The sequence below is a fragment of the Podarcis bocagei genome (assembly GCF_964188305.1).
Source record: "Podarcis bocagei genome assembly, chromosome: 1".
NCBI lineage: Eukaryota > Metazoa > Chordata > Lepidosauria > Squamata > Lacertidae > Podarcis > Podarcis bocagei.
In genome coordinates, this window is record NC_138125.1 from 124,803,386 (window position 1) to 124,830,564 (window position 27,179).

Consider the following 27,179-nt stretch of genomic DNA (forward strand, 5'->3'; position numbering starts at 1 on the left):
AGTAATTTTCAAAAATTGAAACTTTCTGTAGTGTTCTTAAGTTTGATATAAACAATTTAGTAATCTAACTTTAGGTATTTAGACTAATAAATAAAACAATAGTTTAATATTAAATATTTAAGTAGTTATAGATTATTATGAATTATTTTCTTTAAACTAAGTTAAATTAGAATTAAAACTTCTCTTGTATTAACAAACTTTGTAAATATGTCTTCTTTCCTTTCAGCAAGGAGCAAATAATGCTGAGAAATTTGACTATGTAAGTGAACCATCAAACCTTAAAAAAATTATTTCACATAGTTGAGTTTGAAACTGTAGGGTAAGATTTTATTTTGGTATTTGCTTTTCCCCCTTCATTTCTGATCTGTGAACTGGCATTCAGAGTCTAATTTAAGCAAAAGAAAAGAAAAGCCATAATCTTGCTCCTGTAGAATGAACTTGGGTTCTGAAACACACCAAGCTATGATAAACTTTTCATAGTTGGTGCTTTCGAGAATCAGTTTCTTTCCTTTTTGTATTATTTTCAATTTCTGAAAGTCTACATTGCTGCTGAAGAAGGAACTTCAGTTCCAAAACATGCCAAACATCAATAAACTTGAATAGTTGGCTGTCAGGGAACTGCCATCGGCTCAGGGGCAAGAGGGGAAAAGCCGAATGGATTACAGAGAGCCCCCAAAGATCGTGGGAAGCAGCACTTCCTCAGCGGAGGAAGGAAGCCACGCCTCTAGTGGAGAGGAGATGCAGGGCTCGGAGGAGGCAAGGCGATGCCAGGACACCTTGCCTGAGCAAAGCGGGGAGGAGGGAGGTCGTCCTTTACGCAAGCCGTCCTTGCGCAGTACGCTTCCACACAGAGAGGGGAGGCGCAGACTGGGGGTCAAGAAACTACTCTGCTGGGGAAGATTTAAGCACCGCCCACTCTCAGATTCTGCCAGTGAATGAGCAAGACACGGAATTAGAGGCTCTCTGCATTCTAAAGTTTTTTACTACCAATAAGAAAGCTTTAGAACAGACTATTGAGGCATATTGCCTGATTGCTCTCGAGCAACCAACCGATTCCTCTAACACTGGCGAAAACAGCAAAAACATTGAAACACCTAAGTATTGTTTGTGCAGCTTAACAGCCCAGCTCTCACAAAATGCTAGGCCATTGTTCAGCATTATAGGGACAGTCCTTGGAGGCACACACTGCCCTTTCATCTTTCAGTCCAAGGAGGAAATGGAAGCATTTGTTTCCTGGTTTAAAATAACCACAGTTTACATCTAATCTGGACCAAAACTGTAGTTACTTTACACTATGGTTTATTGAAATAAGCCAGATAATAAACCCTACTTTGATCTTGTCTTGTTTCATTAAACAATCAGTTAAATTAACCTGAGTCCCTCAATGGGACATAACATAGTAAACTGTGGCGTCTTCTAGACCACAGAAGTGGAAGCTCCCAATCTCATGGCTGTGCTGAAGGAGGAGTGGAAGTGCATAAACCTAAGGCTTGTTCTTGTGATTCAAAACCAAGGTTTCATATTTCATCTGAACCAGGCCAATGAATGTTGAATCCTAGGCGTATGGGGATACTGTACATTCTGAAAACATTGTGATGCTTCTTTAATAGGTGATGCAGTTCATGAATAAGATGGCTGGAAATGAATATGTTGGGTTTAGTAATGCCACGTAAGTATGTTTTTTAGTTTTAAAAATTTCCTCTTTACCCAGTTTCTTCTTACGTCTATACTTAGTTCTGTTACCATAAGTTAGGTAGTAAGTACATTGGAACCTCAGTTTTCGAACGTAATCCGTTCCGGAAGACCGTTCAACTTCCGAAACATTCAAAAACCAAGTCACAATGGGCAGTCGGCAATTTCAATGGAGAAAATTGAAAAACCCTCAGTGGAAGCCGTTCAGTTTCCAAGGCATGTTCAAAAACGAAAGCAATTGCTTCCGGGTTTTCGGTGTCTGAAAACGGAAATGTTCGGCTTCGGAGACCCTCGAAAACCGAGGTTCCACTGTAGTTCAAACAAGTGTTGGTTTATTCAAATGGAGCATTATTTATGCTTGTTCTCACCAAGCACTCCCTTTTCTGAGTCCTGTAGCACTTAAGGAAAAGGAGATGTGATTCCTGCAAAGGCCCAGGGAGGCAGTTTCTCCTTTGTAAGTTTGGCTTTTGGGGAAAACACCAGCAGTGCCTCACTACTGTTGCCGCCTCCAAAACTCCACTTCTTCCAAGCTCTCTTGAGAGAAGAAAATGTATTTCTTTTTCTTTTTTTAGGGTTGTTTTTTTTGGGGGGGAGCAGTAGCAGGGCATGCCCAACTGCAGTACAAAAACTAGTTCTTTCCATATTATTGTGGAGGGAAATAGGTGGTTTTTCAGCTGCAGAGTTGGGTGGAAGGTTCCCTCTGCAATAACTGAGCAGAAAGGGAAAGAGACCACCACCACCCCTTTTCTCCATGAAAAAGGCAGGCAGTACTGTTCCTTTTTCCATCAGGTTTTGCTGGATGCAGCGGCTGGTGTGTTTTTCTCAGCAGCTCAACGTGCCAGGAGGGAAAGCATTTTTGAGGATGAAAGGAGAAAGAGTTTTTGCCACGAGCAGGACATTTTGCGAAAGCACAGGGAGTGTTCGCTGGACAGCAGAAGGACATTGCCACTAGCAAATAAGATTATGAAATCCTGATTAAAATACGCTCAGGATGCTTGAAAAAAAAGAGGGCATTCTAAAATTCCATTGTTTCATTGCCTTCGCTTCAGCCAACAAAAGTCAACCAGAATAAACAGATCTTAAAAGCTGCTGAAAGATGTTTTGGCATTAGAGCATCTTCTACGGAAAGAGCTGGATTGCTGTAGTTCAGCCACCCCTGAGTGAATGCTTCCCTGTGTCTTTTGCAGTCTATACTTGACTCATGATGTTATGTGGTCTGGCTCAAGGAACAGACTGCTTTGGAGATGCTCAAACCGAACTGTTAATAGCTTTGCAAAAGTTATGGAGGGAGGTAGCACCTTGAACTGTGTTTCAAAAGCAACATGAAGCCAGTGCAGATTCTAGAGTGCTGGTAGAATTGACATCCATTGATCGCTTGCCAGGAAGCAGCCTGCTGTACCAGTTAAAGCCTGGCCTAGCTTCAAAGTTCATAGAAAGGTGCATGATCAGAGTTGGAAAGGAACACGAGGGCCATTTAGTCCAACCCCCTGCAATGCTGGAATCTTTTGCCCAACATGGGACTCAAACCCACAATCCTGAGATTAAGAGTCTCATGCTGTACCCACTGAGCTACATTATATGGGAACTGCAGGTTGCCACTCCCTTGCTCATCCGATATATAATAATAATAATAATAATAAATTTTATTTATATCCCGCCCTCCCCAGCCGAAGCCGGGCTCAGGGCGGCTAACAACAATAAAACAGTACAAAAGTACAACATAAACAACATTCTAAAATCATTCATTATAAAAATTAATTAATTCAAGCCACTGGCAACCATTGGGCCAGAGCTCTGCGAAGATTGTCGAGGGAGGGAGTCAGGCTGTGCCCTGGCCAAAGGCCTGGTGGAACAGCTCTGTCTTGCAGGCCCTGCGGAAAGATGTCAAGTCCCGCAAGGCCCTGGTCTCTTGTGACAGAGCGTTCCACCAGATCGGAGCCACAGCCGAAAAAGCCCTGGCTCTAGTTGAGGCCAGCCTAACCTCTCTGAGGCCTGGGACCTTCAAGATGTTTTTATTTGAAGACCGTAGGTTTCTCTGTGGGGCATACCAGGAGAGGCGGTCCCGTAGGTACGAGGGTCCTAGGCCATATAGGGCTTTAAAGGTTAAAACCAGCACCTTAAACCTGATCCTGTACTCCACCGGGAGCCAGTGCAGCTGGTATAGCACCGGGTGAATGTGATCTCGCAGCGAAGACCTCGTAAGGAGTCTCGCTGCAGCATTCTGCACCCGCTGGAGTTTCTGGGTCAGTCTCAAGGGCAGCCCCACGTAGAGCGAGTTACAATAATCCAGTCTGGAGGTGACCGTCGCGTGGATCACAGTGGCTAGGTCAGGGCGAGAGAGGTAAGGAGCCAACTGCTTAGCTTGGCGGAGATGGAAAAATGCCGCCTTTGTTATAGCTGCAATCTGCGCCTCCATGGAAAGGGAGGTGTCGAAGATTACACCCAAACTCTTAACGGACGGTGCTGGCACTAATTGCGCCCCCGCAAGAGATGGGAGTTGCCCCCCCAATCCCATATCGCCCCGTCCCAGCCACAGGACCTCTGTCTTCGAAGGATTTAGCTTCAACCGGCTCCCACGTAACCATCCAGCCACAGCTTCCAAACATCTGGTCAGTGTGTCTGGGGCCGAGTCAGGATGGCCATCCATCAACAGATAGAGTTGGGTGTCATCGGCATACTGATGACAACCCAGCCCAAAACTCCGAACAAGCTGGGCGAGGGGGCGCATAAAGATGTTGAAAAGCATCGGGGAGAGTATCGCACCCTGAGGTACTCCACACACCAAGGAGTGGCGCGATGACAATTCCCCCCCAAGCGCCACCCTCTGTCCCCGACCAGAGAGAAACGAGCGCAGCCATTGAAGGACTGTGCCCTGGATCCCCACGTCGGCAAGGCGGTGGTCCAGAAGTTCGTGATCGACCATGTCGAAAGCTGCTGATAGATCTAGAAGAATCAGCAGCCCCGACCCGCCTCGATCCAGCTGTCTACGAAGGTCATCTGTTAGGGCGACCAGAGCCGTCTCGGTCCCATGACCAGCACGGAAGCCGGACTGGAATGGATCCAGAGCCGATGTTTCATCCAGAAACCCACCAAGCTGTTCAGCAACCGCTCTCTCAATCACCTTACCCAGGAACGGAAGATTCGAAACTGGGCGGTAATTGGATAGATCTAAAGGATCTAATGATGTTTTCTTTAAGAGCGGGCGCACCACTGCCTCCTTCAGTTCCCCTGGGAATGTCCCCGTGCCAAGGGACAAATTGATGATATCCCCCAGGAGGGCCCGCACCTCGTCTGGACACGCTCTAATCAGCCAAGACGGGCACGGGTCGAGAGGACAGGTGGTGGGCTTTCCAGCTCGGAGGAGTCTGTCCACATCGGCTGGGGATATCTGGTCGAAGTGGTCCAATACTGGACCCGAGGACAGTCGAGGGGCCTCCAGTTCCTTTATTGTATCCAAATTGGCAGGGAGGTCATGGCGGAGCGACAAGACCTTCTCCGCAAAAAAGCTCGCAAATGCCTCACAGCCGTGTGTCAATTTGTTATTTAAATTTGGCTGTCCCTCAAGGGACGTTAAAGATCTGATTATACTAAATAATTGCGCTGGGCGAGAGCTAGCGGATGCAATGGAGGCCGAGAAGTATGACTTCTTAGCAGCCTTCACCGCCATCTCGTAGGTTTTCATAAAAGCCCTATAAGATGTTCTTGAGGCTCCGTCACGGGCACCCCGCCATACTCGCTCTAGCCGTCTGAGGTCCCGCTTCATTTTCCGGAGCTCCTCGGTAAACCAGGGAGCCCGGTTTCTGCGGGGTCGCAGAGGGCGCTTAGGTGCGATCTCATCGATGGCTGCCAGGAGCTGGGCATTCCAGTCCTCAACAAGCTCTGTCAATGAGTCGCCAGGGGGAGCAAGGTCCCGCAAGGCTTGGCGGAATCTCTCAGGGTCCATCAGCCTCTGCGGGCGAGCCCAAATTGGCTCGCCACCTAAGCAGGGTGGGGGTGGAAAGTCAATCCTGGCTTTCAGAGCGTAGTGATCAGACCATGGCACCTTAATATGCAATGAAACACAATCATGGAATCCTTCTATAGTTTAGAAATTGTTTGTTTTTTGCTGCAAAACTAAGAATTGCTTGTTGCATCTGTAACACTTCCCCTTTCCTGGGAGTGGGCCCCATTGCACTTAGTACAAGTTACTTCTGTATAGACATGTTTAGGTTTGCACTGACCGTATTTTACAACCCTTTCTAGTTTCCTTATTTAATAATTTGCAGTTTTACTGAAAATTTATTCAAATCAGACAATGGAGAATGCTCTTTTTTATATAAAGATATTTATTAGAGGTTTAGAAATTACAGAAAAAAGAAAAAAGGAAAACAACAAAAAATTCAACAAGACATACATTTCGATACATAAAAAGGAAAATAAAAAACATAAAAACCAATACAACAATACAACAATAAAAAACACACATCCAATACTCCATATCTTTATCTTTCATTTGCTTGTTTCCTCGACCTCCTCACACCTCCCTTTTTGTATTCTAGTTTAGTTAATTTTTCCAGCAAATTCTTTCCATCTTTCTCAATTTTTGTTAAGTAATTTATCTTAACGGTCTAACATATTAATTCACTCAGCAAATCCTTGCTATCTTTCACTATGTTCTGTCATTCAATTTACCTTAATTTAGTTTAACCTTATCTTACCATAAAATACCTTAAAGCTTAAAACTTAATATTTATTTATACATAACTCCTTATATCATTTCTACTAAAGCCAAATAGTTTCATTCCAACATTTTTCCTAATACTCATTAGTTTTACACTAATTCTCAAAATAATTTTTTTTTAAAAAAAAAACTTTCTTCCAATCTTCATCCAACGTCTCTTCTTCCTGGTCTCGGGTTATGTCAGTCCTTACTGTCCATTCCATCTAGTCCATCAACCTGGTGCTCTTGTGTCCGAGGCTCTTCAGTCTCTTCCATGCCCCTTCTGCAGATCTTCTTCTTGTTTATACCTGCACTTTACCTTGTCTTCTGTTGATCTTTTTCTTAGTTTCTTTCCTTTCTCATTGAGGAATAGGACTTGGGGAGACTCCGACCCAAAGATATCTCCATCTCCCCTCAGCAGATCAGCCCATTCCCCACAGTCCCATTCCCCACACTCAGCACTGTAGTCCAAAAAGTATTTAAAAGCATGTGTCAAAGACCCTCCAAAATTAAAAGCCCCCACAACTCCAGACCCCCCCTGGCCCACTCCAGATTCAATCTTCAAGAACAGCGGCTTATGCTCCTGCAGGGCCTCGGGTCTCTCCATTTGTGTTACTTGAGGTTCAACAGCGACCTCCTCCATTATCTTCTGCACTTGCACTTGCCCTGTCAAAACAAGTTCCTGAGTTGGTTCCTGGATGGTTTCTATATGGGTATTCGCCGTTTGTCCAAAGTTTTTGACTGCAACAGTCATCAAGTCCATCTTCTCATGCATCTGCTCCAACAAAGCGCTTGTCTTGCAAAAAGCAAGCACCAAAACTTCTTCTAAACACATTTTTATTCAAGGCCAGAGTCTAGTCTCACGATCCTAATCTTGCAGCTGTAAAATCCCCAGATCGCCTCCAGCAACAATTTAACAAGCTCCCTCTAGAGGAGACAGTTTCTATTTGTATCCATCTTTTGTAAACAGGTCCAACAAAAGAAAATTACTTTCATTTTTCATATATTTTGTATCTTTTGATTGCAAAAGGCAACATTGGAATCAGTTTGTTTCTCTTTTTTTTAACTATCTGTCAAAAAAAGTTCCATTCACAGTCAATGAACTTCCCCAAGAATTTCTGTCTCTGGCACCCCGTTCCCAGGTTTGAGACGGTGGAAATTTATCTTTCTTTACTCTCTCTCCTGCAGGCTTGAACAATCAAAATTCCCCCCTTTTCTCCTGCTTCCAAAAGGGGTTTTGATGGTTATAACTGAAGGAAATTTAGTCCTTTATATGCGATTTTCCAGACTTTAGCTTGCAAATTTTTGCTTCAGTCTATTTACAAAAAGCGGAAGGCGGACTTCCTGTTTAGAACCTTCCCGCTTCAGTGCCAAATTAAAATGTTTCTTAATCCAATTTTCCGTTTTACTCACGGGTATTTGTTTAGAGTCCAATTGTCCACAGGAAAAAGTCAGCGCTCTCCGGCAACGGCTGTGAGGCTTCACTCCGTAAAAGTAGCAGTCGATTTAAAACACCGCGCTGCTCACCCCACGTCGCTTCGGATCCCCAAAAAGGGGTTTCCCTGCAAGTAGGGGAGGCACTCCTGGTGTCAGCCGAATCCCATGTTCCCAGGCTTCCTCCGCCTGGGATTTTTAAAGGGTCTCCACCTTCGCCGCCACGGCAAGACCCGATTTTCACGGAGCGGGTTCCTCCCGGTCAGAGGAACTCCACCATTGCCGATGGCGCTAACCCGGAAGTCCTGGAGAAATGCTCAATAGGCAGCCTTTGTTGTTGTTTTGGCCAGTAATGCCCTATGACACTAATTTGTTTTTAAACTAAGCTTGTGTCTTGCTAAACCTGTAGATTGGGTAGCTAACATTTTTTGGGCCAGTGGACAGGCACATTTGGATTTTTTAAAATTTCCTGGGGGCTGCCACATCCAAAAGAAAAGGAAAAAAAGACAGGCCCACAAAAAGGCACGGGCGTGCTTCCCCTCCTCCTCATCAGTGGAAAAAAGTCGTGTACACCAACCATCACTATGCTCAGTAGTCTCATATGCATTGTGGCTTTTTAAGGGATTAAAGACAAAAACCTTTCACAGACACCACGGGAGAGGCACCCATGAGTCGGCAACAGCTGATGTAGCCACTTAAGCCTCTCTCTTAAAGAAGGTAGCAGAACTATCAACATTAACAAAATGTTTTCAGCATACAGAAATTAGTTCTATCTTGCTAAATAAATATTATGTTGTTTTTTAAAAAGTTGTATCCTAGTCAGAAGCGTTCAGTACTGTTAATAAGTGTCCTGGTCTTATGGTGCATTTTCGTATTTCCTCACACTAGGTTCCAGTCTGAAAGAGAGAGTGGTGATCGAAACTTTGCAATAGGTTACTATCTGAAAGAGAAAAAGGTATGTTGGAGGATTACATAGCCACCAGTTTCTTCACTTTTCAGGCTATGTACTAAGCAAACTACCACAGAACAGCCTTTCAAATACAGCCAAACCTCGGTTGTCAAACGTAATCTGTTCCGGAAGACAGCTCGACTTCCGAAACGTTCGACAACCGAGGATCAAAGCGCAGTCGGCAAAGTCAATGGAGGAAAAAAGAAAGGAAAAAAAAATCGCCGGAAGCCATTCGGCTTCCAAAAATTGTTCAAAAACAGGAGCAGTTATTTCCAGGTTTTTGGTGTTTGGGAGCCGAAACGTTCCAAAACAGGCGTTTTGGAGGGAGCCAAGGTGTGACTATATGCATAATGAGTATAGGATATAATGGTGATTAAACCAAAGGGTGCATGCAAGGTTAAAACAGCAGTTTCTGCTGTCTGGAAGCACACCTAACAGACTTGTTTATTTGTATGCCACTTTCCCACAAGATGGTGTCCAAAGTGGCTCTTGCATATCTGATAAACAGCAATAAATATAAGTCACTTGCACTTCCGCATTCTTGTCAGATGTACCTATTCCTCTACAAATATGAAGGCACAAACAGCCTGTTCTGTCAGCAGAAACTACCTCTAAATGGCTTTTGGCTGTGAAGTCATGATACCACCTCCATATCTGTGAAACCTCATGGCCTAGCTTGTGTACTAAAATCCTCTGCTATTTTTTCTAGTGTTTTCCAGAAGGCACAGATATGGTTGGCATATTGGACTTCTACTTCCAGGTAATTATCTGAACTTCATTTTTATAATCCTGAAAGGGAAATGTAAAAAGCTACAGAAACAATTGGGCAAGTGTAAGGTTGACAAAAATCTCAAAATTGGGGTCAACAGTTAACTATACTGCAATACTTAACTAACTTACTTTTGCATATTTCAGAAAGACAATAAAAATGCCGTACCCCAATATCAGATGCTATCAAACTCTCTTTAAATTGTTATTGTAGCTTTAGTCTATGGAAGTTAGAGTAAGTTATCTTAGCAGTGGATTCCTATTACAGTGGTACCTCAGGTTACAAACAGCCTAGCCAACAAACGTTTTGGATTATGAACACTTCAAAACCGGAAATGAGTGTTCTGGTTTGCATATTATTTTTTAGATTGCGAACGTACTCCGTTCGGGTGTGCACTTCCGTTTTGTTGGCACAGTCTTCCTTTGCTCAGTGCAGCGGCAGCAGCAGCAGCAGAGGGACCCAGTGCTTTCTCCCCACACCGCATGCCAGGCTCCCTCGCCCCAGCCTCTCGGCGCGCTCTGCTCTCCCAGCCTCGAGAGGTGTGCCTCCTCCCATCTGGCGCAAAGCACCAGCTCGAGAGAGAGCGAGCGAGCGCGGAGCTCAGCCCGGTGGTGGTGGCAAATGAGGGAGCCGCCTGCAGCCCAGAGCAGTGTGCCACAAGCCCTGTGCTTTGCCTACTGCTTCCTTCGGATCGATCGTCCTGGTTGCCATAGCCGGGCTCCCCATTCCTTCCGTTGCCATCCTGCCTCCTTCCCAGAGCGGGGCGGGCTCAGCAACTCAGGCGGGCAGCTGGAGCCAGGGAGCCCAGAGAGCCGTGCGCCTGCCATTCCGTTTGCCTGCAGTCGGCGCTTCCACAGCAGAGGGACCCAGAAGCGGAGAAGGGGGTCGCTGCAGCATCATCCCGTGAAAGCGCCGACTGCAGACAAATGGAATGGAAGGCGCGCAGCTCTTTGGCTTTCCTCCCTAATCTGCTGACAGCTGATTCCATATGCTGCAGTCTATAGCTGGATCTAGTTTTTGTAAGGCAGTCTTTTAATCTGTTTACTTACGCAGTATACCACTTGTGTGTCATAGTTTGTAACTGTTCCTACTCTCACTCCCCACCTTTCTTAAGCTGTGCTCCATAGAAGTGACTTGCGAATCGGCCAGTGTAATGGCAGCAACATTGGCTAATGGAGGGTTTTGCCCAATCACTGGTGAGAGGGTACTGAGCCCAGAAGCCGTTCGGAACACTCTAAGTTTAATGCACTCCTGTGGCATGTATGACTTCTCAGGACAGTTTGCCTTCCACGTAAGTAGCATTTTCAAACTAGCATTTAGTAGACGCGTCAATAGGAAACATTTAGGCTAAGCGGTATCATTCACTCTCTAAAGTAGCAATTTTAAGCTTTTACTTAATGTTATTTTATCTAAAATGTTTATATGCTGCCTTCCGTCAAAACTGATTCAGTTCATAACAATATAAAGTGACAAGACACAAAGTTGAAAATACAACTCAATCAAACAAAGCTAACGGTAAAAGCTGTAGTTCAAATAGCAAGTAAATAAAAAAAACAAACCCAGCAGAATGTTATTTAAATAAATAAAATAAGTAGGTGAGAACAAAAAGTTCAGCGAAGTTGACACCAAGCAAACATCCATAGGGAAGTCATTACATACCTGGTTGGCAGCTGCTTCCCTTCTGATGGCAGGCGCACTCTGACAAGGGTGTTGGAATTAAGAGTATGGGGACACTGATATTGAATCTCAAACTGTTTAGGACTTTGCCTGTTTGTTTCAGGGTCCAATTCTATCATGAAATTCTTTTAAAAGCAGGTGTGATCGTGGTCTTAATGAACTGTTCTAGTTGATGTTCTGAATTGAAGCTTCCAGTCAGTCTTTGGAGACTGTTTCACATGTAACAACACAGCACAGTAGCTCAACCAGGAGGTTAAGGCAGCCTAGGTCACCATAGTAATACTGTCCCTATCCAGCAGTGGTCATAGCTACAGCTAGTCAAAGGCACTTCGTCTTTTGGAGGCCCAAGTTGTGTCTGTGATAATGGCAAACTCCGAGCTTACCTGTATGAGTTCACCAACGAAATAATACCTAGGACATGAGTTGACACCAATAAGTCGATCATGAAAAGCTCTCTTTGGGACTAAGTTCTGATATCTGTTAAGTCCTTAAATTTTAAATATATTTTAAATTCTTAAATGTAAGCCTTCCTGCTGTTCCCTTTAATCTAGGTTGGTCTTCCTGCAAAATCAGGGGTTGCTGGTGGCATTCTGCTGGTTGTTCCCAATGTTATGGGCATGATGTGCTGGTCCCCTCCTCTGGACAAGATGGGCAACAGCGTTAAGGGGATACACTTTTGTCACGTAAGCAGCAAGCCTTCTCACTTGCATATTTTCTTTGGTTTGCATCAGAATTTTAGTAGACTTTCCGTTTTCATTCCCACCTCTAATTTCGTCATAATCTAACAGATGGGCAGGCAAAGCTGTACTTGCTCTGCAGAATTTTTGCAAGTGCTTGGAAAATGTCATCTGGAAAACCCTTTTTCAGATTCCAGCATGAATGGTGTTTCATGTTAGGGCTGAGCCAGATACTAAGGCGTGTACATTATTTCAATGTGAAAGATATTCAGGGCTCCCAGATGTTTGACAGAGCCACACCCATCTCATCCGGCTTGTTACTGTTTGTTCCTTGCCCCATTTGGCTGCAATTTGCATGGTATTTTGAGAAAAGAGCCAGCTGTCTTCTGAATAATAGAGCTCCAAAAAGCAACTGGTCAGTGTTATATCATGATGTCACTGAGACTACCTGTTAAACAAAATGATGCTAAATCTGCAACTTTAAGATGCACTTCAAAGAGGAAGTACATTTTGCAGGTGAAAAAAAGTCTTCCAAAATGCACTTATCTGTTTCAGTCTAGCAGTTCACATATTGTTGGCTGCCAAAAATGCTGGTTCTTTGCTTTCTATTCACCTACGAATCCATAAGTTTCAACAATATTTCAAACCAATTTTAGATTATTATTATTGCAAAATTCGTATCAGCCAGTGAGCTTTTCTAATGGGCTCCAGTTAGCTATATAATAGGATAATAACAGACTAGATGTGTAAAGCACCGAAACTTATAAACTTTGCTGGTCTGCACATAGAATGATGTGATGTTCTGACCATTGCAGGAACTGGTATCTTTGTGCAATTTCCATAATTACGATAATTTGAGGCACTTTGCGAAGAAGCTTGATCCTCGCAGGGAAGGTGGTGATCAGCGGGTAAGTAGGAAAGGTATTTCAGGTTATTAGTGTGTATTTACTAGGTTTCTCCTTTTCCAAAATAAGATCGATCAATGACATGTATTGCATCAATATGTAAATTCTAATGGTTCAAGTTCAGTTTACCTAATTGCCATAAGTGGAGCTTAATGCCAGATGTTGTGTTTTTGCCATTTTGCCTACTCTCTTAGTAACTTGGCACCTGGTAGCACACTAGGTTTTGCTGTTGCTTTTAGCATGCCTTGGTTTGGTTTAGTATATTCAAGCCAGCCTCAAGCAAGGCCGTCATTTATAGAAAGATCTAAGGTCATCTTGGGCCAATTAACTATGGAGCAACATTGGCATGCCTTCCAAAGCATAGTGGTACCTTGGTTTCCGAGTGTCTCAGAAGCCGAACATTTCAATTTTCAAACACCGAAAACCCAGAAGTGAATGCTTCTGTTTTCAAACGCGCCTCAGAAGTCAAACGGCTTCCGAGGCGTGTTTCTCAATTTTCTCAGTTGAATTTGCCGGCCACCTTTTGCCACCTCAGTTGTCAAACGTTTTGGAAGGCGAACGGTCTTCTGGAACAGGTTACGTTCGACAACCGGGGTACCACTGTATAGTCAAGTCTCCGTGTACATGTTTGCAGTATAGATGCGAAGAAACCCCTTTGTTATTCTTGGTGCTCAGGGTAGCAGTTGTGAACTGCCTTTTGCAGTGTCTGGTGCTCTGTTGGCTGCATTAAGAATTGCTAGAAAAAGGAAGGAAGCTTCCCATTTAGTTTTTCTCCTAACTATACCGGATGGCTTGGAGAGACGCTTATGCAATCTTCCTCTTCTGGCTATAGCTCTTATGTCTCACAGAGTACTTTGGGGGCACAGTTTTGATATGGGGGGGGGAGGGACTACGATTTTTGGCCAGGTCAAACAGACCCATGGCTAGGATCGCCATGCTATTGTGGGAATGACCCTCTGCCCATCTGCAGCTCCAAGTTCAGGGGAGCAGCAGTGTGTGAAGCCTTGTGGGGAGGGGATAGCTGAAGAAGGAAAGTGAACCCCTGAATCCAAGGATTGGGCCTTCTGAATATCCCCAACTTCCCGTATAGTGAATGAAGCTGGTTGGAGGAGTGGCTCTTGCCTTCCTTCCCCCTCCACCTTCTGCATTGCAGAAATCCCCTTAACTGTCTCAAAACTGAATGCATAACCATGTCAAGAGGTAGCGGAAAGTCAGTGCTAACAGCTGGCTTAACGCTAATTGCTAAATATCAATAATGCTAGAATGTTTCCCTCCCACCGGTAATCTAACAAATAATGTGTGTTGCTTGAACAACTAGCATTCCTATGGACCGCTGGACTATGAGAGCCTTCAGCACGAACTTGCATTAAAAGAGACTGTGTGGAAAAAAGTGTCACCCGAGGCAAACGAGGACATCTCCACCACTGTAGTGTATAGAATGGAAGGTCGAGGAGAGCAAAACTAAAGAAATGGGCTCTAGTTTCAGAGAGAGTTGGTTTTCATCTATAAACATGCTCCCGTTTTTCTAGATCGCACAGTTCCAGAGAAGCTAGTTTTGTTTTCAGTGTTTTGTAAATAACTGCTCCGAGATACCAAAGATTAGTATCTGGTTTTATGCAGATTCCTTTTAATCACTTTTTCAGAAAGCAAGCGGAAATAAAGCACGAGAATGTGTGTGGCCTATACTTGCAATTGTATCATGCTTAAGGAATGAATTCAAAAGGAAATTTCATGGGGTATTAAAAAACAAAAATACAGAAAATTTGCAGTGCAGCAAAACACAAAGGTATATTGGCTACAAAAGAAAATTGGAACAATAGATATAGAAAAAGTAATACCCGGATCATATATTTTTTATAAGTGGATAAATTTTACTGTTGTCACAATTTGCTTGGATTTTAACAGACTGTTAAATAAATCCTCCATTAGATTTTTTTTCTCTCTCTGTCTTTTAGTATCTTAATCCTAAACATTTGGAAGCAGGTTCATTTGCTTTCAGTTCAAGCAAATATATGCAAAGTCATTCATTCAACTTGTGCAACATTGGAAAAGGCTGAAAATGAATGGAGGTGATAGGATTCTTTGTATCAGTCGTTATGTAACAATATGTAGAAACCTAGTTTAAACAATTCTTAAATATATTGAAAATTGAAATATACCAAAGTATAGAATAGTATTGATAAGTTCAAGTTAATCTTCTAATAGCAGCATATTAGGAAACCATGCTTGCGTTGTGCCTTTGACTTCTGAAAAATGATAGAACCAATGGCTGAGAGACATACACTCCATATATATTATAACATATATATTACTCTAGATTCTGCAAGAAATAAATAACAATAGGTGCAATAAGAAAGAAAGCGTTTCACATTTGAGAGCCCTTTAACACACGGAGGCATTGCTTTTCTGTCGTTCGCTGAAAGTGGTATTAAACGCTTTTCAGAACCTCCAGTTTTAACATAGCAAGGGGAAGGAACTTTGTGGTAGTCTGCACATTTTTACATGCAGAACGGGCCAGGTTCAAATCCTGGCACCTCCAGGTAGATCTGGAGCTTTTGTATGAAACTCATAGAGAGCTGTTGCCAGTCACTGTAAAGTTTGGCTGTAGTGAGGTGGGTGAGCTGGTAGTCTGACTTCATAAAAGTCAACTTCCTATGTAATTAGCAACCCTGTTTCCCCTTGACCAATATCTTCTTAGAATGCCTGCTCACAGGAAATTTACATTCAACAAATGCCCTTTCTAATGTTAATTAAAAGCTTCCTGTTCAGAAGCTCAACCTGCTTCATTGCTTCTGTGATCCTTGTGGCTGAAAGAGTGAACTACCCCTTATTTAGTCAGCTTCTGTTCCTGGCATGTGTCAATTTAAGTCAGTGCTGCTTCACTATAATGAAATAAAAGAGGGGATTAAAAGTAATAATGGAAAGCAACACCTCTTTCCTCCCCCACTCCCTTTTGTGGGGGACAGAAGTGCAGTCAGTGACATTGCTGTGCTTTCTGTGAAAAGAGGTCAGGGGTCAGCACTTTGTGAGTGCACCAGTTCCAGTACAGGATTGGTTCTGGCAGTGTACCTGAAAACACTAACCTCACCACCACCTCTCCCTCCCAGTAAGTACAACAATGGTCCTGAGAGGAGATTAGGTATCCAGCACTACCTCTCCCTTAAAATGGGGGGGGGGTTAAATAAAGGGCAGTTTATCCCTACGTGCTGACTTGGGGAAGCAATAAAACGGCCTGAACCTGCAAACAGGAAGCTTTCACGTGAAAGGTACCGTTCCCCTAAGAAGTCCTAATAGTGAATTGCTCGTACACAACTGACAGGATGTTGCTGCAATTGCATTTTACAGCAAAACCCCCACAACAAATCAGGTCTGGGGAAAGCACAGAAGGATAACACAAAACACTAGATTGCAATGATTTAACAGCAGCGTTGTGCCGATTCCTTGCAAAAATTGAATGAACAAGAGATGTCCACCCCAGAGGAAAGGGTTAGTGTGGAAGCAACCTACATCTTTGATCTAGAACCAGCCATGAAGAAAGTAGACCATGATCCACTTGGGTACTACTTAGCGCCTTTGGGCTACTGGGATTCCTGAAAAGAATGCTGGATTAAGTGGATGCGAGTCTGATTTTGTACGGTACTTCTCAATGTAATCACTGGCTAACTTTTTAATGCACATTGATTATTCCTAAACTGTTAGGAGATCTGGAGTATTGAAGTCTGTCTTTGTGAGTTTAAAACATGTTGGTGAATCACACAAGAGTGAAATAATGCTTTCCCTGTCCTAGTTAAGGGACATTCAAACCTTTGAGTGGGAATGGAGTGCAAGGGAGCGAGGCGGCATCTGTAATTAAGGGATGGGTGTTTTGTGTATCTGCCATCCTCCCAAATGAATTAGGAGGCCCCTGCATTTTTCTGAACATGAAATCTTCTCTAAAAGAGGAGAGAGTTGCAATCTGAAGACCCACCAGCAGTTGATCCCAAGGAAGGAAAATATCCAAACAACCTCTCAGACAAATATGGGTGTCTTCATTGTATGGGAGATGCAGTGACTGATGAACTTGAGCAGCAATAAAGAGGACCATGCACTAAGCCAGGGATGTGCTCTTAAAGCTTTAAAAAGAAGAGCACGGGAGATGAAATAAACCTAAACCAAAAAGCATGCAAAAATTCTATGGGGTCCGGAATGATAAATCAGCACAACTGTTGGGAGAGTGGAATGTGGCACTCAGAGTCTCCCGTATTGTTGTGATTGGGATGACCTGAATAATTGTATTTGGACTGGAAGGTGTTACGGTGCAAGCTCGTCACATTCCTATTGGTAGGGTGGCCTACTGAAGACAATCTGGTATCTTCAGCTGGTGCAAAATTCAGCCACTAGAATGCTTGTAGGGGCTAGGTGGTTCGTTATACCAATTTTACATTGGTTATCCATTTGTTTTGAAGCTTAGTTCAAATGTTATTTGAAGGACCTCCTATATCTTACATGAATCTCCCTGGGTCCTAAGATTGATCTCACAGGTCCTGCTTCCTGGCCTACCACTAAGGCTGATCAAGGTCAGTGAGTATCAGGGACAAGGCCTTGTCAGTAGCGGCCCCCGTATTCAAAGAATTCCCTTTCCTGAGAATTCTGCTTGGCCCCTTCCCTTGAGGTCTTTAAGCAAACTCTGATGGTGTTTTTTATACTGCTGGGCTTCTTGATTGCCCCCTATATTGCTGGCTGCCTATAATTTTATTTTCTGCTGTTATGGGGTGGTTGTTTGTTGTTGTTTTTTTGCATTCAACTGTTTTATGTTTACACATCTGTTATAAGCTGCCTTGTGATGGCTTGCTCTAAAACGGAGAGTGGCAATTAATAATAATAATAATAATAATAATAATAATAATAATAATAATAATAATAATAATAACAACAACAACAACAACAACAACAATTCTGTCCTCTTTAAATTTCTGTTGCACTGCATGCTTCCTGAGGAGAGAGGATGAAGCATGGACTTGTGTTATCCTGTGTAATCCTCCACTCCTGTCCATATTTTTCTCCCCGTTTTCTTGGGTATATTGGCCTCACACTTTCAGAAAGTTGAGCCTACACAAGGTTTAGCCCGGAGGATGGCTCATGGGAGTCCATTAAAACATTTATTTATGTGGTATGGAAAGTGATGCTCAGAGAATGGGTTTCAGCTTCTTTGAAGTACACTTTGTGATGGAGGTGACACTTCCCTGACCCATCAGCGCTGTTACGACTTGTCTGGGCTGTTGGTTTCAGTTAATTACAAAATATTTGCTGGTCTTTGGCGTCCTTTTGGTGTCCTTCGCATGCCCCTATAATTGGTTCAATGCGTTTGAGTTGAAAGCAATTTAAACTCTTTCCTTTACTAACTTATGGTTGTACTCCACAAAGTTGTCCTGTCCGTGCAATAATTTCTGTTTGTGCAATGAAAGTTCCCCTCCCTCTCCTCTCTGCAATACTCCAGAGTTTGGAGGGGTTGTGGGGAAATGACATAGGAAGAGAGAAGGGACTTGTGCAAAAGAGATGACTTCTTTGGATGTAATCCATAATGACTGGACCAATATGAATGAGCAACCTCAACTGTCCAAAACCTTTCATACATGCCTCGCTGCTATGTGCATGAGCTGAAACAAGCTCATGCCTCAGGTTTGTGTGTTCTCCTCTACAGCATTTGATTTCACTTTCTATTAATCCCGGCTTGTCATAAAGTATGAAATGGAGACCTTGATTTAAAATTTTTAAACTCTGGCTGGCTAAACCAGCTGCTTTGCTTTGACCAGCGTTCATTATTTGAAATTTATTTCTGATTTGTGTGTAACGACAAGCCCAGCGTTCACAGAAAGTGAAACAAAACCAGCCATGTGAGCATCTCTGCAAAAGAAAATGTAATATGAATGAACATTCTGGCGAATGTAGGTTTTGCATTCAAGTTCAACACCATCTGAAGCACCTCGTGTATGAAAATGCTCCACATGACTTTAAGAAAAAGAATGTGAACTCAGCTTATTAGTGGGTCTGGTTAAACAGAGCAGTGGCTACATTCCAGCGGGGAATTTGTCAGATGAGCAAGATCATGAATATGTTATTAAAAGCTGATAGAATATTAGCATGCTTTTGTCTAAATATTCTTAATAAAGCTCAATGTACTTTTGTGTTCACGGCAATAACAGTTCTTGATATTCAAGCATTTTACTTGTCGTATTTCTTTTCCCTTTTCCTTTTTTTTGTTGGCATCATTAATGCTCCTTTGGAAATGTAAATGCATTTAGATTTTGCTTTGGCATGTGTTGTATGCTTTTGCTTCAGTTGAAGTGATATGTCATGTGTCCCATTCTTTTCATTTCCACTGTATGCTATTTATGTATCTCCAGCACATACACTTTTGTATTATAATAAATTTTATTTTGAGCTGCTCAGTTTGTATTTTTTTTGTTCCTTTTCAATAGCAACTAGATCCATGATTTGAAACTAGGAATAAAAAACACTTTCCATAATCTCCTGTGCTTACATCAAAATAGCATTCTGTATAAATTTGAAGTATTGAGAGTTCAGTATAAGCTCTAGCCAGCTTTTAGTTCCATTTTAAAGTTGTAATTTTAACTTTTTTGCATAACAGCTCTTGTTTGTTGTCTAGTCCTGCAATTTTTGTTAGAACAACATATTTTTTGTTTTGTGAGCATGTTGGCTTGAATCCAACATTTTACGTTTTGTGAACATTTTATGTTTTGTGAGCATGTTGGCTTGAATCCAACATTTTATGTTTTGTGAACATTTTATGTTTTGTGAACGTGTTGGCTTGAATCCAAACGGCGACATGCCGTATTTGCTGCCACCACCCACATTTCTGATGTAGAACATTGTGCTAACTGAAGAAGCACTCCTGAGTGTTTGAAAAATCTTTGGGGTGGTGGTGGGTGGAAGGCTAGTTAGGACCAGTTGGCAAAAACAGGTGATTCTCACCCCTCCCTGCAAATTATCAGAAATGCCATACATTCATGCACCTGGCACTTTGGATTATGTAACATATATAATGATGCTTACTTACTAGGTCATGCAGTTTTGAGCTTAAACAAGTGTCTAATTAGTCTAATACCTTATGTTATATCCTTTACAAGCTGTATGCTTGTGTAGGCAAGAACTGATCACACAGATGAACATTTCCTTTGCTATTTTTTATCAAAGCAGCTCCCAACAGCCAAAAAAAATGCCCTTTTGGCAGGTAGGGTTGCTGTGCAAAATCATTTTCGAGAAGCTTTTCTGCCTTTGTGCATGCACATGCGTGCACATAATTCTGTGGATTGTGACTGTAGATGCCAATTGAGTTTTTTTTTTTTTTAAAAAAAAATAGTTCGCTGAAATCATTGGCCACAGTTAGACACAGCTAACTGCATTCAGAAATGACTGGTTTCTCCTGGGTTTAATCTTGTGCACCTTGCTGCATCTTTATAGATTTGGTTATTGTGACTAACTACTAATAATGCAAAATGTATAGAATGGAAAGGAAGCCAAAGGAAATGGTAAAAGGAAATGGCAAGGAAATACAAGGAAGGCAAAACAACATGCACACTTCTTGGAAATACTGTTGTTTGTGCTTTTTCCCCAGGTCTTGATAATACAATGGTACCTCTGGTTGTGAACGCTTCTGGTTACGAGCTCCGCTAACCTGGAAGTAGCTGCTCCTGGTTGCAAACTTTGCCCTCAGGATAAGAACTGTTTCAGCTTAAGAACGGACCTCTGGAATGAATTAAGTTCGTAACCAGAGGTACCACTGTACATGCCATTGGGATTCCAATTCTATACCCACTTACTAGGGAATAAGCCCTGCTGAAGTCTGTAGGACATATTGCTGAGTAAGCATGTATAGTCGTACCTTGGAAGTCGAACAGAATCTGTTCCGGAAGTCCGTTTGACTTCCAAAACGTTCGAAAACCAAATGCGGCTTCTGTTTGGCTGCAGGAAGCTCCTGCAGCCAATCAGAAGCCGCGGAAGCACCGTCGGATGTTCAGGTTCCAAAAGAACGTTCACAAACTGGAACACTCACTTCCGGGTTTGCGGCATTTGGGAGCCAAAACGTACGAATTCCAGGGCGTTCGACAACCAAGGTACGACTATAGGATTGTGCTATAACATATGATACACAGTGTGTGCTTGGTTATGTTTATTTTTAATTATTTTACTGAGCAACATTAAAACCTCTGTATGTGGTTTTAATAACGAGCAGTTTATCTGAAACAAATATTAAATCTAAAGTCTCTTCCCAGTAAAGTGTCAGATTATCATATACAAAAAAGTAGCCTTCAATCTTTGTGTCCCATCTATAGGGGATCCAAAATCAGTAGAGGGAAACACAGTTTGCTAGGTGACTCGTATTCTCTGCCGTGAAGAATTCACTGTACCATTATTTGAAGTATTTGTAGATTTGGTGGTTGAAAATGTCCTGCGAAACTTGTTAGGTAAACAAAATGCAACCTGTCACTGTTTGGGTGCTAGTAGATCTGTTTAAAGAACCAGGGTATAAGAACCAAGTGGACTGATCTCTGTGGTTGGGGTGATCCCAAATCCACAGGCTTCCCTTAAATGATGGGACCAGCTTTGTCATGCAGATCCCCTCTGCCCCTGAATCTGGTCCAAAAGCTGTGTATACTTCAAGTAATAAAGATGCTTGTCAGGTGTTCCTGTCCAGTCCTCCTTTCATGCTAGCTTCCTTAGGAGGATGCCGAAAGCTCACTTTCCTTATTTAAGGTTAATTATTATCAAAGTCATATGTAAGGCACAAGCAGGAGAAACTAAAGTCCAAACAGCATTAAATCATCTCAAATCCTAGTACTCCAGCTTAACTCGAACGTAGATTTACGGCATACTAAGCTAGGTAATCCTCGGCTTGTCATGCAACATCTATTTTTATTTCTGGTCTCTAGATCTGCACCTGAGAATAGAGGTTGCTTCCCAATATTCCTGCCCCATTTTGGAGCAATATCCTTTAAAAAATATTGCCACATTTGCTCGGTATTTTACAAGTTCGTTGCGGCTGTTAGTGCTGCGAAGCCAACTTTGTGCCTTGCAGAAAAGAAGAAAGGGACCCCAAGGGTCATCCATTCCAACCCCTTGCTATGCAGGAATCTCTTGCCCAATGTGGGGCTTGAACCCACAACCCTGAGATTAAGAGCCTCATGCTCTACCAGCTGAGCTAACAGATACTCAGCATAGTACTTCACTGGATCATCTTCACACTAAATTCATTCTTATCCCTTGAGCGTATTATTTCAAGTCTGATTTAATCCCTATACCTGACAATTGTGGTTAGTGAGCATTATTTTTGAGTTGATATGCGGTACTCGCGTTTCAGCTGATTCTCTGAAGTTTGCGGGTGCAAGGTTTATTCATTTTTTCTGTCCCTGAAACATCCAGCTGCAGACCAATATTGCACAAACAGTTATTCTAGATGTCTTAGCACAGATACCTATGTGGACTTGGCAACTGGTTAAAAACTGAGTAGTTTGGAAGGCTTTCATTTCATAAAGGTAAAGGGATCCCTGACAGTTAAGTCCAGTCACGGACGACTCTGGGGTTGCAGCGCTCATCTCGCTTTACAGGCCAAGGGAGCTGGTGTTTGTCCGCTCTGCAGACAGTTTTTCCGGATCATGTGGCCAGCATGACTAAGCCGCTTCTGGCGAAACCAGAGCAGCGCACGGAAACGCCATTTACCTTCCCGACGGAGCGGTATCTATTTATCTACTTGCACTTTGACGTGCTTTCGAACTGCTAGGTGGGCAGGAGCTGAGACCGAGCAATGTGAGCTCACCCCGTTGCGGGGATTCGATCTGCCAACCTTTTGATCGGCAAGCCCTAGGCTCAGTGGTTTAGACCACAGTGCCACCCGCGTCCCATTTTTCATTTCATATTTGTCAATAAAACCCAGATTACTAAAACCACTCTAGTGTGAAGAAACAAACAAAGTAGTACAGAATCATTTTACTTCAATAGTGAATTAAAACAAAGATTTGGGCATTATTTCCAAGTTAAACATCAACATTCAGTTAAAACATTTCTGCTTTTTACCACTTTTTAAAGACAGCCATCCAATCATTCATTTTATTTCACAGATTCTTGCATCAAAATAAATTTGATATTTCATAGTTCAGTTAGACCTTTTCACACAATTCTGTAGCAATACTACAGTTTCCATTTAAAGTTCACAATCACACCTGTTATATTCTGTCCCTTAGTAAATTCTGTTTGACATCCATGAATATATTTAAGAGTTTTAATTCAGCTGTCAAGATGTCCATAACTTTGAAAACCTGATGCACAGATCTCGAACAACGTAAGTCTGGTGTGGCACGGTTTTCTCCAGTTATAAATCTGTGTTCCTTCCCATGCTAACAGGTAAGATGCCTGTCCTTGTAATTTTAATTATACTATTGGTTAAAGGATTGAATAAAACAGTCAAGCAGGCTATATACAATTTGGATGAAAGTCCAGCCAATCTTAGAGATTTACCACTTCAATGCACGATTTACCAAATTTCAAAATAGCTAAATTGATTTCATCTTTTATAACTGGTGGCTTCAAAAGTTATTATCGTGCATTGAGAACTTCTAGGGATTTTCAACTGATCCCCAAATGCTGAAATCTGGTTCTAAACAATATTTCTTAAAATATTATACAAAAGCAAAAAACAAAACAAAAGTTGCCTACTGGGCTCTCACCTTGGTTTTGAACAGGTTTTCAAATACTGTTTCTTAGTGTTGTGTTGTGGGTTTTTGGTCTTGTTTTTTTAACTCGTCAGAAAGTTGCTGATCTGCATTGTTTATTATTTTTGCTTCGGAAAAGTTCAAAAAATTCCATCTAATAACACTTTTAAAAAACATTTAATTATTGGCTTTGGTGAACGTCCCTTTGCTTGCGTTAGATTGGACTAGGAAATTCTGAGCTTTTCAACAAGTGTATCTTTTGGGGGGGGAAACACTCCCCTGGCTGATAATGTTTGCATAGGTGTGCTAAAAGTGTCACACGCAAGGGCATTTGTTGCATTGTCCCCAGGAATGGCAGTTCCCGACACTAGACAAAGATCCTTTTGAAAGTTCAGCTGCCACCCTGGAAACACTGTCCAGATTCACCTGGGATCAGAAGAAGACCTTAGATGTGAATAGGAGGCAGCAATTGTGTAAAACCTTTGCAAGTAAAATTGAGTAAATAGACCCACATATCAAACATAGGCACCAGACAAAAGACTGCTTCAGTGATCACATGGTTCACAGCATTCCACAGTTTCCTTGTGCTTAACAGTAAAGGAATTTTGGACGTTATATGCCTTCCTTAGTCATCAAGGATGCTCCGTGTCGACTGCATGTGCAGAATCTTAACAGGATCACACGTTAAATCAAAACCAGAGAACGTAGGAATGGCATGATTTATTATTTACCCCGTTTGGAAGACAAGTTTGTTCTATTTTGTAATGATGAACTTCAGAGACTGCTTTCCCCATTTAACTCTTTGAGATCTTGGGATTTTTGAGATCTGAAAGATCCCCCCCCCCATTATTTTGTCAGTGTAGTTAGTTCATTGTTAAAAATTTCTCTGAAATAATAGTCTTAACATTGATTTTTTTAAAAAAAACTTATTTAACTGCATGCAGCTTTCTTGTGTACTTAGTTTCTCATTAGTTTCTTGAGAGGTGTAGAAAAAATTACCTGATGTTAAATATATATATACTTGATGTTGCAAAATAGTATATTCTTTAATGTGGCAGTAAGAAAATAATAATATCTAGCCGTTTGTTGGGTTAAAATACTGCCAATTATTAAGCATTTGAAATTTTCCTAATCTTATGTAAAAGGAGGTGGTAAACTTTAGTAACTAAAGAGGGCCCTCTTTGTTTTTTCTGATTGCTTTCAGGAAAATCTGCCCAAGTTTTCCACATTTTAAAGAAATCTTTTGGAGTGATGTTGGGCCCATTTACACATCCAGGTGTCATTTTTCTATAATAATAAAATTTCTAGATGATATATCTCCCATTACCATCTTTCTTATATCCTTCTGCTTTTTTAAAAAAATAACTTTTGTCTTCTCTGTGTAGATGTGACACAAACTTTTATTCTCAACAGTTCTTAGTTTCTTTTTAAGATGTGTTTGTTACCTGCAAGAGAAGAACATGCCTTCTCCTCTTTTAATAAATGAGAGCATTTTTATTTTTATTTTACTTTCCCCTGGATTTAATCCTTTGATACTTGATGAAAAGCATTTTAAATGCCATCATGCTTGGATTTCAATATTAATTAGACATTTATTCTTTCTTTCCAATACAGTGAGAAGAAAGAGAAGAACAAAGGAGAACACACAATATACAAATTTTATTCCCTTGGTTTTTTTAGGTAGTGCATGTAATGGTGAATCCTTCTAAATTTGCAATAATTCTTGGACATTCTCTGTTGCTTGCACTACGGTCAACTTTTTTGGCCCAGTTTGGATGTGGTTGCTAAACCGTGGTTTGGCGCTCAGGGCTGAGCCTTAGGCTTCCTTCTCTGTTCTCATGGACTGTATCACACAAAATCATCCTCTTGAGTAGACCCATTTAAACAAATGGACATTACTAACTTAAGTCCATTGATTTAATGGGTCACGCTAGTGTTGACAGTTGCTTACAACCTTCAGGTTCCCACCTTCTAATCTTCATATAGGGAAACCATGGTTTGCCATTATATCCAAACCGAGTAAGGTACGGTTTGGAGAAACCATTGTCTACCCCAAACCAGAGGTGGAAGGCAGAATTTGAAATGGAATTCTAGTTTTGGTTTGGAGGCAATACATGGTTTGCACAAACTAGAGTTTGCCTGACCTGGAAACAATGGCAAACTTAAACCATTCATTGTGGGAATAAATTCAGTGTTCCTATGGGGAGAAGGGAAAGTGTGAGCCCAACGTTCAGCCCTGATGTCCAAACCATGGCTTGTGTATTTACATCCAAACTCAATTCATGCATTTTCCTTTCCTTCAAACGTACACTTAAATCTTGAGGTCTCTTCTTACTTCTTCTGAATAGATGTTGCTAAAGGCTCTGACCTCTAAACCCAAATGTCAGTGATACTTCCCATTTATTTGCTAGCAGTGCCTGCTTTTATCCTTAACATGGTTAACTTCACAAGAAACATCTTTTTTCTCCTTTATGCCACTGACGGGAATTGGGTTATCTTCTCCTGTATTCAGGCTACAGACTTTCCTGACCTTCCTCTGCCTCTTCTGAAAGCTCTCTTACTTTAATACTTCAAAGTTCACTTTCTTGATCTCAGCCTGTAGTCGAATCGTATCAACTCTCTGCATGTGTTGCTCCATTTAGATTTACTGAACCAAATATTTTGGGTGTCTACTTCCTTTCCACTTACCTCTTCCAGTGCATTGAGTTTCGCCTCTTGTAATCTGATGTGTCAATTTTATAGTCCTCCGCTGTAGAACCGATTCTTAACCCACTCCATAGGTATGAGATCAATAACTTTCATTTTAAAAGAGGGCAATTTGAAATCCTGAATGCAATTTAAGTAGAAGGCGTTTGAGGTAAGAAGCCTGCCTGCTTCCCTGCTTTGCTTATGACTTCTAGTCAGTTTCCCCTTGACCAGCAGATTTACCTGCTGAGGAATGTGTGATTTCCTTAAAAGCAAAATCCCAAACCCAACTTAACGTCGTTTAGAAATGCATTAAGGGCTGATAGGACACTTGTAGATTTTCTGGTCTCCTTTTTAAAGGCTCATTACATCCTGTGGCTTTCCCCATGTGTTCCCACTGTTTCCCATATTAAATTTTCATTCATCTCAGATGATAGAAATCTTACAGGGGTGCCTTGGTTCTCAAACTTAATCCATTCCGGAAGTCCGTTCCAAAACCAAAGTGTTCCAAAACCAAGGCACGCTTTCCCATAGAAAGTCATGCAAAACGGATTAATCCGTTCCAGACTTCTAAAAACAACCCCTAAAACAGCAATTTAACATGAATTTTACTATCTCACAAAAACATTGATCCATAAAATGAAAGCAATCATCAATGTACTGTTCTATAAAATAAACAAGACAGTATTGTAGATGATAAAAATTAAAATTATTATTATTTTCTTACCTGCACTGATGATAGTCATTGTTTGGATGGGGGGCTTTTATCCATTTCCGCAGTCACACAATCAATCAGTCAGTAGCTGAACTGGGTTCCATACAGACACAAAAACAAATTAACTGAAAAAGTCTCAAAGACAAAAACACAAAATAAATAGCAAAAACAAAAGCGTCAGACTTAATCCATTCTGGAATGTTTGAAAACCAAGGCACAGTTTCTGATTGGTGCAGGCACCCTGGAAACAATAGCCGACAGCCACTTCGGA

The 27,179-nt window shown here is 41.8% G+C and overlaps 1 protein-coding gene across 3 annotated transcripts in view; it reads left to right on the plus strand.

Moving 5' to 3' along the window:
• GLS (glutaminase) overlaps positions 1–27,179 on the plus strand; it is a 77,752-nt gene that overhangs the window by 26,393 nt on the left and 24,180 nt on the right. The window contains exons 8-15 of one of the 3 annotated variants that reach the window (XM_081169496.1): positions 227–259; positions 1,611–1,669; positions 8,714–8,780; positions 9,484–9,534; positions 10,658–10,834; positions 11,772–11,903; positions 12,713–12,805; positions 16,148–17,694. In XM_081169496.1, coding sequence (XP_081025622.1) covers positions 227–259; positions 1,611–1,669; positions 8,714–8,780; positions 9,484–9,534; positions 10,658–10,834; positions 11,772–11,903; positions 12,713–12,805; positions 16,148–16,207 — 672 coding nt within the window. In that variant the 3' untranslated portion in view covers positions 16,208–17,694. Of the gene's footprint in view, positions 1–226; positions 260–1,610; positions 1,670–8,713; positions 8,781–9,483; positions 9,535–10,657; positions 10,835–11,771; positions 11,904–12,712; positions 12,806–14,120; positions 14,488–16,147; positions 17,695–27,179 lie in introns of those variants that run through there. The other 2 variants (XM_081169495.1, XM_081169494.1) reach the window with 2 other exon arrangements.